Source organism: Leptinotarsa decemlineata, unplaced genomic scaffold (assembly GCF_025532065.1).
Source record: "Leptinotarsa decemlineata unplaced genomic scaffold, Ldec_3_MD MMD2_tig00000026_RagTag_RagTag, whole genome shotgun sequence".
Classification (NCBI taxonomy): Eukaryota; Metazoa; Arthropoda; class Insecta; order Coleoptera; family Chrysomelidae; genus Leptinotarsa; species Leptinotarsa decemlineata.
In genome coordinates, this window is record NW_027412539.1 from 4124326 (window position 1) to 4139347 (window position 15022).

At 35.6% G+C, this 15022-nt stretch overlaps 1 protein-coding gene and 1 long non-coding RNA gene across 5 annotated transcripts in view; one reads left to right on the forward strand and one right to left on the reverse strand.

Annotated features, from left to right (window-relative positions):
- Positions 1–15022, reverse strand: part of LOC111504652 (uncharacterized) — a 122524-nt gene that overhangs the window by 91114 nt on the left and 16388 nt on the right. The gene's annotated exons all lie outside the window — the stretch shown is intronic.
- The window catches only part of LOC111507947 (aminopeptidase A), a 123302-nt gene that overhangs the window by 39013 nt on the left and 69267 nt on the right, over positions 1–15022 (forward strand). For 3 of the 4 annotated variants that reach the window (XM_023163362.2, XM_023163339.2, XM_023163370.2), the window contains exons 3-4: positions 2050–2256; positions 14376–14646. In XM_023163362.2, coding sequence (XP_023019130.2) covers positions 2169–2256; positions 14376–14646 — 359 coding nt within the window. In that variant the 5' untranslated portion in view covers positions 2050–2168. Of the gene's footprint in view, positions 1–1979; positions 1999–2049; positions 2257–14375; positions 14647–15022 lie in introns of those variants that run through there. The other variant, XM_074171622.1, reaches the window with a different exon arrangement.

The window sequence follows — 15022 nt, forward strand, 5'->3', positions numbered from 1 at the left end:
TGAAACAGCTGTATACCGGTGGCTCTTAAATTGAAATCAATATGGGAATGATCAAAGAGTACTTATCTATTTATTTTTTGATTTTCATGGAATTATTTTCCAGCAGCTTGACTGCATTAACCTTTCTAGATTATATATATATATATATATATATATATATATATATATATATATATATATATATATATATATATATATATATATACATATATATATATATATATATATATCTATATATATCTATATATATATATATATATATATATATATATATATATATATATATATATATATATATAACTTTTTTTCACTATTGGGTTGCAGCAATTGATAAGTGAACTCTTTATAACTATTCTCAAGCTTTCGAGTAACTTAAACTCATCGTCAGGGGTACTAGAAAATACAAATTACAAATTTTTGATAATAGAATAAAATATAAATGTACAAATTTTCGTCTAATCTTCAACCTCAGATTCGTCACTGTTGCTACCGCTATCATCAAAGTAAATTATGATTGGTTCAATATTGTGTTCAATACGGTTGTCTACGTCCCACATTTTTTGCTCCTCTTTTAAAACATGCTGCATGCATTTCTTCCAGTCTTTTGCAGAAACAGTTCGAATAGCTTCTTGTAGGTGATGTTGCACGTCCACTAATTTAAATGTTCTGTTTTCTCGTGCCACATATCCTTTTACTTGCGCCCAGATTAATTCTATTGGGTTTAATTCGCAGTGGTATGGTGGTAACCTTAAAACTGTAATTCCACGACTCAACGCCATTTCATCCACTGCGAATTTTTTATATTTGTCTGTGTGTAATTTTGTTAGCTGAAGTAGTTCTGCCTTTAAACTATCTTTGTTATATTGTATGTTCTTATTATTAACCATTTTCGAATTGCTGCTTTTTTCCATGATTGTTTCGGTAATGGTTCTAAATGTCGACTATGGTATGGAGCATTGTCCATGACGATGACAGACCCAGGTTCCACAAGTTGAATGACGCCTTCAAACCATTTTTCAAACACCTCCGCATTCATCTCTTCATGATAGTCGCCTGTTTTCTTAGATTTAAATATTAATTCACTATTTGGTAAAAATCCACTGTCGCTTCCTATATGCGTAACTATCAGACGACTACCTTTTGCAGATGGCTGTTTTAACCCAACTGACAAACCTTCAATAAAGGCTTGTCGTGCACTTGTTATATTACCATCCTACCATACTTTTTTGACCGTATGTCCTTGATTAACCCATGTCTCGTCCATGAAGTATAGCAGAGTTTTGATTTTTTGACTGAGAAACCCCATTATTCCATTTTACTATATTATATCCATATTATATATATATATATATATATATATATATATATATATATATATATATATATATATATATATATAAAGGGGAAAAATATACTTTCCAAAAGCTTGAATAATAAAAAATAGTATTTCCATAGCCCGCAGATATTGACTGAAATGCCCAATATCTATTAAATGGGGAAAAATCAATTGTTCGGAATGATTCTGATTTGTTTGATTAATTCGGTGCTACTGGTTATGGTGAATGTTATTGTTCAAGGAAATCTTAAAATTACTGTATTGGCATTGAAGACTTACATCTGAAAATAGCCTTCTTGTAACCACAAAAGAAAATATTATTTATATATGAGTATATAAATTGATAAATCAAATCTCTCCTATAATGGCAATGATTATCGGAATACGGCAACTTTCGAAACATATCATTCCGTTATTTTGCAAAGTTCATAACAGAATATTGTCATGTTCATATGCTCTCTGTTTGTATCGCGTCTTTTCGTATTCACCAGGTATATTATTTACGACGATTAAGTACAAATAAACGCAGACGAATCACGATCATTGAAAATCCCAGTCAAATAATCCTTCATAATATCCATTGTTATCATTCCTGTTTTACAAAACTGCCGTATTTATCACTCAGTATCAGCTCAACTGTTGGTCGGTACGATTCGCCATGAGTTTGTTTGCTTGGATATTATCACATAAGCTGCTAACACTACTAATTTTAGCGACTGCTGCTTTTGGAATTTCGACCATAGCGCTTGGAGTGGAAAATGCCAATTTAAGAACCGAGGTGGAAGATTTGAAAACTACCACTTCTTTACCGAGTACCAGTACACCAGACAAAATGTCCAAATACAGGCTGCCAACTGCAGTGAGACCCTTGGTGTACGACTTGTTTTTATATCCGAATTTAACTACAGGCCTCTTCACAGGTAAGAAAACTTCAGTGAGATTTTTCAAAAAATTCATCATTTTTATCTGAACTACTGAAAGACTTTGATTGCTTTAAAAATACCCTGTTTTGATACAGACGGTGGTCTCTAAATGAAGCAGCATTAATAATCAAATTGTATTCTGACTAGTCTACAAAAGTTATCAAATCATATGCATATTTTGAATATGTTTACCATTGTGTCGTGCTAATTCAAACATTTCAAACAAGTAGGTACCCCAAGAAAAAATAGCCGATTTCATATATGTTTAGATTTGACAACGGGCATAATAGTTATGTTTCAGTGATAAAATGTTTCATTTATTCAAACCATTTCTGAATGCTAATTGAGTATATGATCAATTGTTGACTTATTTGCATTGTTTACTCAATTATAAGAAACTTCGAAAATAATTAATTTTCATCGAATTTTTCTGCACATAAACAGGTTCTGCCAAAATTTTATAATTCAAAATAGGTTTAAAAACGGTAAAGTTCAAAATAACTGATGATATATTAGGTTGTTTCAAAAATTTCGTCCATTTTTATGAGTTTACTTCAAACTGTAATATCTCAGTGAATACTCATTAATTTTAATCGAAATAAGCGCCATTTGAATCAGTGCACTTTTGCCAACGTAACACAAGTCGGTTGATTTCGTCAGCATCAAAATTGTGTGCTCGGGATTCGATGAAGTGGACGAAGGCCGTTTTTACCGTGTCCTGATTGGGAAGGTTCTGCCAGCGAGAAAGTTAACGGAGTGATTACAAATATGTTAATCGGTTTGCGAGAGGTCTGAAGAGTATGATAGATGAGGCAGAACTTCACGCTGAATTCGTTTGACTTTTGGACGGTGATTTGTGAAACGTACAGAGCAGGATCGGATCTCTTCTGTTGACCAGTGCCGCCTGCTGCTGATACAATTTTCGCTATAAGACTTTGGTGTGATGATTTGGCCCGTTTGCAGAAAGTTGCAATGAATCATTTCAGCCGCTAACCACCATACAGTAACCATGGTCTTTTCTGGTGGGTTTTCACCTTTGGCAAGTGCCTGGGTGGCTTATCGGTGTCCGACCAGTGTTCTGAACATCTCCTGTTGTCGTAGAGGATCCACTTTTCGTCACACGTGACGGTCCAATCTAATAAAGGATCATCTTGGTTGCGCAAAAGCAAAGAAGAACGGCCTTCGAAACGTAATGATTTCTTTCAATCGTTCAGATCATGAGGCACCCACTTTTCAAGCATTTTGATTTTACCAATACGATCTGAACCACCAAAAACCGCAGTTCTTCCGCCCAGTTCTGCCGCCATCCCACGCACCTTTGGTGGTAGATCGGTTTCAAATCCTCGTCTTGGATTTCTGTAGGTCTATCACTTTTGGGCTTATTATTGAGGCTAAAATCTCCTGAATGAAATATCACAATCCAACGCCGAACAGTGCGTTCAGTAGGTTAGGTTAGGTTAGGTCTAAGGTGAGTGGGTCTATTCGACCCTCCACCGTAACACCCAGGGGTTCATTGTGGCTCACACCTATTCACACTCGACCAAATACACCCAACTTCTTAACGAAGCCGATTAGTTTGTATGATGAGTGATCTTTCAGGTCAGATGATAAGAGTACGGCTCTGCCAACTCTAAAAACCTGATTCGGTCCCCAGCGGGGCAGGCACAAAGTATGTGCTCTGCTGTTTCATCATTTTCCAAACAGAAGTGACATATACTGTCTTCCGACAGCCCGAGTCTCTGCATATGATGATTCAAATGACAGTTACTTGTAAGAAGGCCAGTTAGACATCGTAGTGCTTCCCTACTATAGTCCCACAACTGTTTGGTGTCAAGCTTCGAAGGGTGAATAAACGTCTTGGAATGGGCCAATCCTGGAAGACTGCCTAAAGTGATGCCAATGACAGGTTCTGGTCCGATGAAGCTGTTTGCAGCCCCCTCCTTCTGGGCCAGTATGGCCAGGAATCCAAACCAGAGACAATCTGTTAAGTCTTTCTATCGAGGTGATCCGTTTTTGGCAATATGCTACCAATTAAGACGTTGCTTGGTAGGAGCCAAGAATTTCCAACGCCGCTTGACTGTCTGAGAATATTTTTATTGACTTGTGTATTCTTCCAATCGCTCCGCCACACAATTCAATAGCGTAAATTTCCGCTTGAAATACAGTCGCATAGGTTCCTAGGCAGGTTGATATCTCTGCCCTGTCCGTGCTGTTGAAACCACCAAAAGAAATTGGTAATCATCGACCTGTAGTGCTCGTCATTGACAGTGATGGCCTGGCCAACGTTGTTCTTAAAGAAATATGGATCGATGATACCGCTAGCCCAAAATCTATACATACAATGAATTTTTTGGGATATGTTGGGAGCTCTTAGATCTCACGTAGATTGCTATCGTCCCAAATTCGACAATTTTGTTTGTTCACGTACCTACCTATTCATCCAGAAATGGGCCTCATCGCTGAAGACGATTCTTCGATGAAAATTAGGGTCACTTGCCAACTGCTTATAGCCTATTAAGCGAACATACGTCGTTGTCTATGGTCCTTTACCTTCAGTTCCTGAGTCGGTTGAATTTTGTACAGGTGCAGGCCTAGGTCACGACGCAAAATTTGCCAAGTTGTGGTCTGCGAAAGACCGACTTCTTGCGAGCGACGCGAAATCGATTGTCTCGGATTCTCCTGCACACTCTCACAAACATCGGCGATGTTTTCAGCGGTTTCCGCGTTTCGACGACGTACGGGTGTTGGTCGATCGCTTAGTGAACCAGTGGACTCAAATTCATCCACCACATTGCGAATTGTCCTCACGGAATGACGATTAGGTTAGGTTAGGTCCACAGTGAGTGGGTCTATTCGACTCTCCACCGCAACCCGCAAGGGTTTATTGTGGCTCACACCCATTCACACTAGGCCAAATAATCTCAGCTTCTTAATGAAGCCGATTAGTTTGTAAGGTGAGAGGTCTTTCAGGTCAGATGGTAAGAGTATGGCTATGCCGAACTCTAAAACAACTGTTTGGTATCAAGCTTCGAAGAGTGAATAAACCCCTTGGAGTGAGCCAATCGTGGAAGATTTTGCCAGAAGTCCATAAGTCTCCTTGCCATCCAGGTGTTCAATCTTTGTTTGGCAAAGCCTAAAGCGATGTCAATGACAGGTTCTGGTCCGATGAAGCTGCTTGCCGCAACTTCCTTTGCAAGGGAGTTAGCAGTCTCATTTTCTTCCAGGCCAGTATTGCCTGGAATCCAGATCAAAGACAATCTGTTACATCTTCCTATCGAGGAGAGTTGTTTTTGGCAATTTGCTACCAATTTAGACGTTGCTCGGTAGGATCCAATAGCTTCCAACGCTGCTTGACTGTCCGAGAATAGCGAAAATTTCCGCTTGAAATACAATCGCATAGGTTTCTAGTCAGGTTGATATCTCTGTCCTGGGTCTGCGACTGAAAACACCTGCACCAGATCCGGTAAAGTGTTTTTGATCCATCTGTGAACCAACAACTATTTGCTCTTAATATTCCTTCTCCCGGAGGATCCAGTCCTCTCTACTCGGGAACAGTACTTTATAAGGCAGTTCGTACTTGACATTTTGAGGCATAAAGTCAGAGGTCATTTCCAGAATGCTGTGACTTCCAGTGTCAACCAACAGTCTGTTGCTATCTGCATTAAATTGATTTGTTCAATTGGCAATGTGCACAAGTCTATATGCAGTCCATCTGGTCTCTCTCTCCAGAAAAAATATAGAGGGGGTAGATTAGAAGGATCTCCATGGCCGCTTGCGGTGTGGTACTGATGGCACCATTGATGGCCAGACAAGTCTGTCTCTGTAAACCAGAAAGCTTCGCCTGAGCCGTTTTCTGTAAAGCCTTCGGCCACCAGGCAATTCCACCATAAGTAATCATTGGTCTGACAATCATCACATAAATCCTATGGATTTGTTTGCGACCTAAACCCCAAGTTTGACAACAAATCCTTCGACATGTCCATAGGGACAGTCTGGCTTTATGTGAAACTTTTTCCAAGTGAGCTTTCCATTAGAGTTTTTTATCAAGAACAATGCCAAGATATTCCCGCCCCGTTCCAAATGGAATGACCTCACCATTGAGGGAAAGTGGCGTTAGATCGTTCAATTTTCTCCTCCTAGTGAAAAGGATTATCACAGTTTTGCTGGGGTGCGTTCATCGAAATTTGGACTTTGAAAACGCATGACATTGAAATAGACAAAACTTTTGAACAGCCATTTCTGGCTGTTCTTTTGAAAAACAAACCCCGAAAATAACTTTGATAGACTTATCTCCGGCCGTGAAAGTTTTCACTCTTTTATTATTAAAATAAACTTTTGTTTACTTTATGCGGGGGAAAAACGTTCAATAATTTTCTGAACATTTCTGCGCCTCAAGGTTGAAAATAACTGATAATATATCCAATTATTAAAGAATTAACTGATAATGAATAAGTAGATGTTGTTAATTGGTTTTTGATACGTATTCTATACAAGTACAGGTATTTCTTGTTCAATGACAAACACCAATATGACTATTAAAATATTTCACAGTTTCCTAGGTTTCGACATGAAACTTTCAGAAAAATTAAATTTTGAAAGTAAATTTTCTACAATAATAGCACATGAAAATATTTTATAAGTAAATGCTTATTCCAACAAAAACTTTCATCATATTTCAAAAATATAAACTTTTCATTATACTTTCAAGGAATTCACTGTAAGGGTTTTACAAAACCCGCGACACGTGTTTCGCTATACAATAGCTTCTTCAAGCATAACTGCATAACAGTTATACATGAAAAAGCTATTGTATAGCGAAACACGTGTTGCGGTTTTTGTAAAACCCTTATAATGAAAATCATAGAATAAACTCTATTGATTAGTTTTTTAAATATGGATTTTCATCAAGTATCGGCCAGTTCTATTCAATTATCAATGTTTATTCAAACAAATTTTTTCGAAAAACACCTCACTTTTGGGCTCCACTTCGACCACGACATCCACGTGCCATCTTTGAGGATGGCACAACCGTCCCGTTCTCTATCGCGATCGTAGAGGAAGTCCCTGAAATTAGCTAGTCAACGTTTTAGTTTGAAAAAAAAATACCAACAGAGTAAAAGTAAATGCATCTACGTATGTTTGCGTGAGAACTGACAACAGTATTCACGATATTCATATGTTTTTGAACCTACAACATATATATATATAAATATGTATACATAAATATATTGATTTAAAGATGATTCACTTTGATCATAAGTGATTTGAGTGGTTTTCACATTTTACTCTGAGTACGTTTGTAGAATTTGACGGTATGCATTATTTATTTTCACCATGAACTAAAATATATTTTTGAATTTTTATTTAATATACAATAAGTGTACAAATAATTCATTGTATTTATAGTCTAATCAACAAGTTCAAAAACATGAAAAATAGAGATAAAGGTCCTAAAAATATGAGCGATAGCTCATTCGAAGGATTTTGGTGCAGGTACAAAATTGCAATTGTTATTAACAAAATAAGATTTAGAAAAATGGTATTTAGGTTTTCGTTAATAACTCAAAAAATATTAATATTTGAGCAATTTTGAAAAAAAGCTCGTTAAAGAGGAGGAAATTTCCGATAAAAAAGTCACGACTTTCGAAACTCTATCTCCATTATTTATAATTTTAATTTGACTTTGAAAATAGGGTTCTGCGCTGCTGTTACGGCATGCGCGCGCTGCCGCTAAAGAGAATTTATAAAAAGAAATAATTTTTTTCGTTTGTTTGAAGGTGGTTGACAATATTTCATGGTGTATTTCATCAGTTCGAACTTCCATTGTCTAATATAATATAAATTGATTTGAAATCCCTGAAAAAATAAAATATTAACCGAAAATAACAATTTTATTAAAACAAAAAACGGAAATTTACATACAAACTACAACCAGAAAATAAAAAATTGAAATAATAATAAAAGCTGAAAATTGAAAAATATTATTAACAAAAATGAAAAATAAAAATTAAAAGATTCCAAACCAAGTTACGTCACCACCTTTCGATTGTTAGTATCCACAATCATCTTCAGGTGATAACTGGACTTATTCCTCCGAGATCTGACTATTTATAGGTCATTCGGGTGCTTTCACCTTTCACCTATCCCCTCTTTCCGCTTCATTGGTTTTAGCGGGAGATGACTGTTTGGCGGAAGTTGGTCGTTTTTCGCTTGATAAGGGGTTTCCATATGCTACGTATCTCTACGCTAGCTTGACTAAATGCGTTGTTGGACAACATATACGCGGCTTCCTTGAATTTTCTCCTAAACCAGTGTTCCTCTTTGTGGATGATTTCAGCTTGAGCCCACTTGATGTGTTGATGAGCCCAAACATGCTCTGCTATTCCAGATTTGCTGGTTTCTCCTCGCTGTGTGTGTTTCTTGTGCTCAGCAAAGCGAACTTTCAATGGACTTTTAGTTTCACCGATTTATGATTCTCCGCACTCGCAGGGTATTCGGTAAATGCAATTCTTGGAATCGCAGTCCGCGTTTGGTGGCCTGGTGGCCGATAATCCTCTGATGTAGGGAAGTACAAGTAATGGTTGTGGCGGCTTCTCTTCCTTGTGGAGCTCTTGCTGTCTTGTAGCTAAAGCCTGTTCTACCATCACTCTGGAGTAATCATTCCGTTGAAGGTCATTTTTGATGATGCCTATTTCTTTTTCGAGACCTTCCTTTGTATTACAGAGCTCGAAAGCACGGTCTAGTAGAGTCTTGATGATTCCTCTCTTAGTCGATTGATGGTGGTTGGATTTCTGGTTCAGATACTGTCCTGTGGCAGTCCCTCATCTTGCGTAAAAAATTCGTCCTCCAGTTGGAAGTAGCAGTTTCGTACACAGCATCCTAGTAATTCCATGATTACTTATATCGGTAAGTTTGTACTATCTTTCAGGTCCCTATCTTGGGATAGCTTCTTCTGTATGATTTGAAATGCTTCTTTGACAGGAACGTTGGTGTAGAGGCTTTCCACGTCGAAACTGATCAGTTGATCCTACTCTTTGACTTCGATTTCCCCTAGTAGTTCAACGAAATGTCTTGAATTTTTCACAAAAGATGATGTTTTACCTTGCAATGGTTTAATTATTGGTAGTAAAAACCTGGACAAGTTCTGAGTGGCTGAATCTCTGGAGCTATGGATTTTGGGTAGTCCATATAAGTGCGGTGGCTTACTGTGGTGCGGTGTTAGCGATGATCGCTCTTTTTCCGAAAAGTAGACTTCGAGCTCTGTAATACAAAGGAAATAGGCATCATCAACAATGACCTCAACGGAATGGTTACTCCAGAGTGATGGTGGAACAGGCTTTAGCTAGAAGACAGCAAGAGCTCCACAAGGAAGAGAAGCCGCCACAACCAGTACTTGTACTTCCCTACATCATGGACTATCGGAAAGGATAAGAAGGATTGGGTCCAAGTATAACATCAGGACCTGTTTCAGATCTGGGAACACTATCAGTAGCAGCCTCACAAAAACCAGGCCAACAAGAATTCAAGAATTGCGATTCCAAGAATTGCATTACTGGATACCCTGCGAGTGCGGAGAATCATACATCGGTGATACTAAGAGGCTATTGAAAGTTCGCATTGCTGAGCACAAGAAACACACACACCGAAGAGAAACCAGCAAATCCAGAATAGCAGAGCATGTTTGGACTCATCAACATGATATCAAGTGGGCTCAAGCTGAAATCATCCACAAAGAGGAACACTGGTTTAGGAGAAAATTCAAGGAAGCCGCGTATATGTTGTCCAACAACGCATTTAGTGAAGCTAGTGTAGAGATACGTAACATATGGAAACCTCTTATCAAGCGAAAAACGACCAACTAACGCCAAACGGTCATCTCCTGCTAAAACCAATGAAGCGGAAAGAGGAAAGAGGGGATAGGTGAAAGGTGAAAGCACTCGAATGCTATAAATAGTCAGATCTCAGAGATCTCAGATCACCCGAAGACGATTGTGGATACTAACAATCGAAACGTCGTGACGTAATTTGGTTTGGAATCTTTTAATTTTTATCTGGTTGTAGTTTGTATGTTATTTCCTTGTAATTTCAGTTTTTCGTTTTAATAAAATTGTTATTTTTGGGTAATCTTTTATTTTTTTCAGTCCGAACTGATGAAATAATTTTTTTATAACATAAAATGTCATTTTAAAAATTTGAAAAAATTCTAGTATCTTCTTAACACTTGAATGAATCGTGTCCCGTAGAAAAAAAAGTTTCAACACCATTTTTCAAAAAGTAATTCAATTGTTACCTAACAAATTTTTTCCCAATCTCCGTTGGCATAAATAATGGAATAAAAGGTATAAATAATTGGACAATAAATTTTAAACTTCGTGGAGCCCTTTTGATATATATACTTCATACGATCCTGCGATGAAAGTTCATAATAATTTATTAATTTCTTGATTATGATTTTTTATAACTATTGCAAAATGAAATATCTAAAAATTGTTGATAATTTTTTTTTTCCAATTGATATTTAGCTATGTCTGTTTCCACATTAAACAATGGCAGTTATTAACATAAGATATGAATTTTTTACGTTATTTGTTTATTAAATTGTTTTAAATAAATAGCGGAATTCAATATTTTTGAAAAAATTTTTTTTTTCTATTTTGTTGTCTAGAGATAATTATGATTTAAAAAAAAATCCCTAATTCAAATTTTTCATTGTTTAAAATCGATTTTTGTATATTTCGATTATTTGAATAATTAGTTAAGAAATAATTTTGCTTTAAAAAATCATAATTCACACTTTTAAATAGTTTGGCAAAAAAACACAATTTTTTTTATTCATTATTTAATTGTTTATTAGTTTAACAATTTGTTATGAACAAATATTGACCAACGTTATATTTTTTTTCTGAAGCACAAAAAACTTATAAAAACAGCTATATACAAAAAAAAACTATGGCACTTTTTTATATATAGCTGTTTTTATATTTTTTTTCTGCTTCAGAAAAAAATATAACGTTGGTCAATATTTGTTCATAACAAATTGTTAAACTAATAAACAATTGAATAATGAATAAAAAAAATTTTTTGCCAAACCATTTAAAAGTGTAAATTATGATTTTTAAAAGCAAAATTCTCAACCAACTGTTTAAACAATCGAAATATAAAAAAATCGATTTTAAACAATTGAAAATTTGAATTAAGAATTTTTTTTAATCATAATTATCTCTAGACAACAAAATGGTAAAAAAAAATTCAAAAATATTGAATTTCTCTATTTGTTTAAAACAATTCAGTAAACAATTTATGTAAAAAAATAATATCCTATGTTAATAACTGCTATTGTTTAAAGTAAAAACTGAAATAGCTAAATATCAATTGAAAAAAAAAATTTAACAACAATTCTTAGATATTTCATTTTACAATAGTTATAAAAAATCATATATATGAGATACAAATAATAATTATTAAAATTCAGAAAAATTAAATTATTCCAAATATTGAATGAAATTCAATGTGTCTTTCTTGAAGTAATCTTAAAATTTCAAATAATAAAATTCATCATCAGGTTGTCCCATACACAGTACAACATGACGATAGTATCAAAATAAATTTTAATAGATATTTGGAATTCATGAATAAACTTAAACAAATAGTCAAATGAATATAGAATGAAGAAAATAATTTTTATCTAATTTCTACTAGGTTTATTATTTGTTACGACCGGTTTCGGTAATAAATAATAAACTTAGTAGAAATCAGACAAAAGTTATTTTCTTTATCCAGCAAAACATACTGCTGATGTCATATTGATGACTAAATTACATATGGCAGACACCTATGAACGTCTTCCTTCTTGAGGTCCTATAACTTTTATCCTCTTCTCTTCGAATTGGGTAAACTTATACAGCCAAGCTTTGAAGAGAAGAGGATGAAAGTTATAGAACCTTGACGTATTTAGGCAAACCCACTACAAATATTTAAAATTTTCTATACAACATAGATGTAAATATTGCTTTCAAAACCAACAACAATTTAGACATGCACATTAGGAATAACAAAGATAAAAGTTCAGTTTCAGAAAAATCGGGAGTGTATAAATTATCATGTGGGTCATGTCCGATGTTTTATATAGGTCAAACTGAAATAACATTCAAATCCCGCATAAAGGAACACAAAAATAGTTTTCAGAATGGAAAAATAAATTCCACATATGCCATTCATTTAATCACAGAGGGACATGAGTTCAACCATGAATTCAAGCCCCTCCATTTCCAGAAGAAAGGTTTGAGAGTTAACCTGTTGGAGAGTATGGAAATAAACAAATTCAAACACTCTCAATATTTCATGAACGATCAAACTGAAATTAATAATTCGCCATTATTGAATCTGTTTATTTCCAGGTCAAAATAGTTAAGTATATTTACGATACTTTCGAAAAATTTATTCATATAGCTAATGTTAGAGGTAGGAAATATGTTAAGAGTATAAAATAGTTGTGAAAGAAAGTTTTTGTATTTTAGAAGTAACTTTTAGTGTATGCTATTGTATAGCGAAACACGTGTCGCGTTTTCTGTAAAACCCTTCAAAGTGAAAATCATACGACATACTGTATTAATTAGTTGAAGATCTTTCAGTTCTGTCCATGTTCTGTTATAAAAGGGAGTGTCACGAGTTGTTTTCTATATGCTGAGTTTCTCCCTCCTATATGGCTGGTATTTTTTTTTTAATTTCTGAATATTCAAGCATTCGTCTCGGCGAGACATTGAGAAACCATAAACACAAAAAATCGGTATTATATAGTCTAGATTTTCTGATAAACCTTTCTTCCCACCCATTTGCCAGTGGATAATAACTTGATATTGCTATACAAATTTTTCAAGGATAAAACACAAGCACTACAGGAAAATCCTTAGAGTTCTAAGAGCGGTGTCTGTGCGAAAGTAACAAGTCACATTGGATTTGAATCGCTGGAGATTGAATCCATTTGGAAGAACGTTTGCAGAAAGTGCATTCCACATAAACGCAGTTCTCCAAATAAAGAGTTCTTAAACATTGAAGTTTGAGGTGTACTGAGTTGAACCTCAAAACTTCACGCAGCCACAGTCCGTCGCGTATTTCTGACATGTACCGCTCTTGGTGGAATCAAATGTGTTCAATCACTCATAACACCTTCCGTACCTATGAAAGAGAGACAAATCTCCATCCTTTCTTCGATGTTCAAGACTATCAAGGTTGCAAGTGATGTGTTCGTGTCTCCAATCAGGCAGATTCCTTTTTTCTGGATGGTATCCAGCAGCTCCAGGGTATGCTTAGGGGCGAGCTCCATACATGTGAACAATACTCCTGAGCTTTATAAAGCATCAAAAATTGCTGAGGTGTGTACAGTTTTCAGGCTCGAAAGAGTGTTCCAAGCTTTTAAGAAGCAGCCTTTGCTATTCCAGCGACATGATTGTGCCAGGACACATTGGTGTCCATTTTAACCCCCAGCAAACTTATCGAAGCAGAAAGTGGAATTGCCTGACCTGACATTTATATATCCGGTCCGGAGACATTCATCTTCGTGAAGAAAACCGATGCCTGAGATTTTGTGGCATTGAATTGAACCTGGTTACTTCCACACCAATTCGAAATCACTTCTAGATCCTCATTAAGATATGCAATCTCCTGCTGCCGGTGAAGATGGGCCTTCATAGCTGTGCTGTCGTCAGCAAAGCAATATATTGGATTCTTTTTTTTTTATAAATCGTTGATATACAGTAAAAAGAGGGTTGGAGACAATATGGATCCCTGGGGAAGACCAGCGTCGATGGTAAAAGTATTCGAGAGATATTCCTCGACGACAACTTTCTTTCAGGTAGCTGTAGAGTCATACACAAAAATGATCCGACAAGCCACAGCATCGAAGTTTGATCAGACCTTAAACATATCAAGCGCAACAGTTCTTGACTATCCATGTTTCTAGATTGCGTTATTCCAAAGTTGATGGTTCAAAAATCACCTTGGTATTGTTAGTTTGTTTTCAAGGTATAGTTGTTTATTGAGTTGTTCTGAACTAGAAACTATAATATTTCTATCTAATTTTTTTTCACTTTCATAACAATCAATTCAACATATTTCAGGGAAAGTGAAAGTAGATGTACAAGTACTATCCAACACCGATAGAATAATCCTCAATAGTAACTCATTGACTATTAACAAGGTTCAAATCGACTCTGTAGTTGGTTCCTATTGCTTGGATCCAACTCACGAATTACTGACCATAAGCAAAGCCGATGAAGCTGGCTTCAAAATCGGAAATGCGACTATCGAAATCGATTTCAGTGGCGACATGAAGAACAGAATAGTAGGGTTATACACCAGTAGTTACAAAAGTGCTTCGGGGGAGAACAGGTGAGTAAATTGACAACAGATCATTCGTTTTACTATCTGATTTGAATTTGTGATGCACTGTTTGGAGTCTTTGGTGTAGTAATTAGTATTACTGGAGTTTGATCCCAACACCAAACCGTTATTTTTATCACCTCGACACGTGTTTTCATCACCATCTTCACCTTGAAGATGATAACAACACGTGTCGAGGTGTTGAAAATAACGGTTTGGTGTTGGGATCGAACTCCAGTAATATTCTAATTTGAATAGTTACTTTTCTTCCTTATGATCAGTGGCCACTTTTTTTATTTCAGTTTATCGAAATCTATGATTAACGTATTTTATTCAGTTTATTAAAGCGAATAGTCCAAAAATGTTATAGTCCAGTCATATTGAG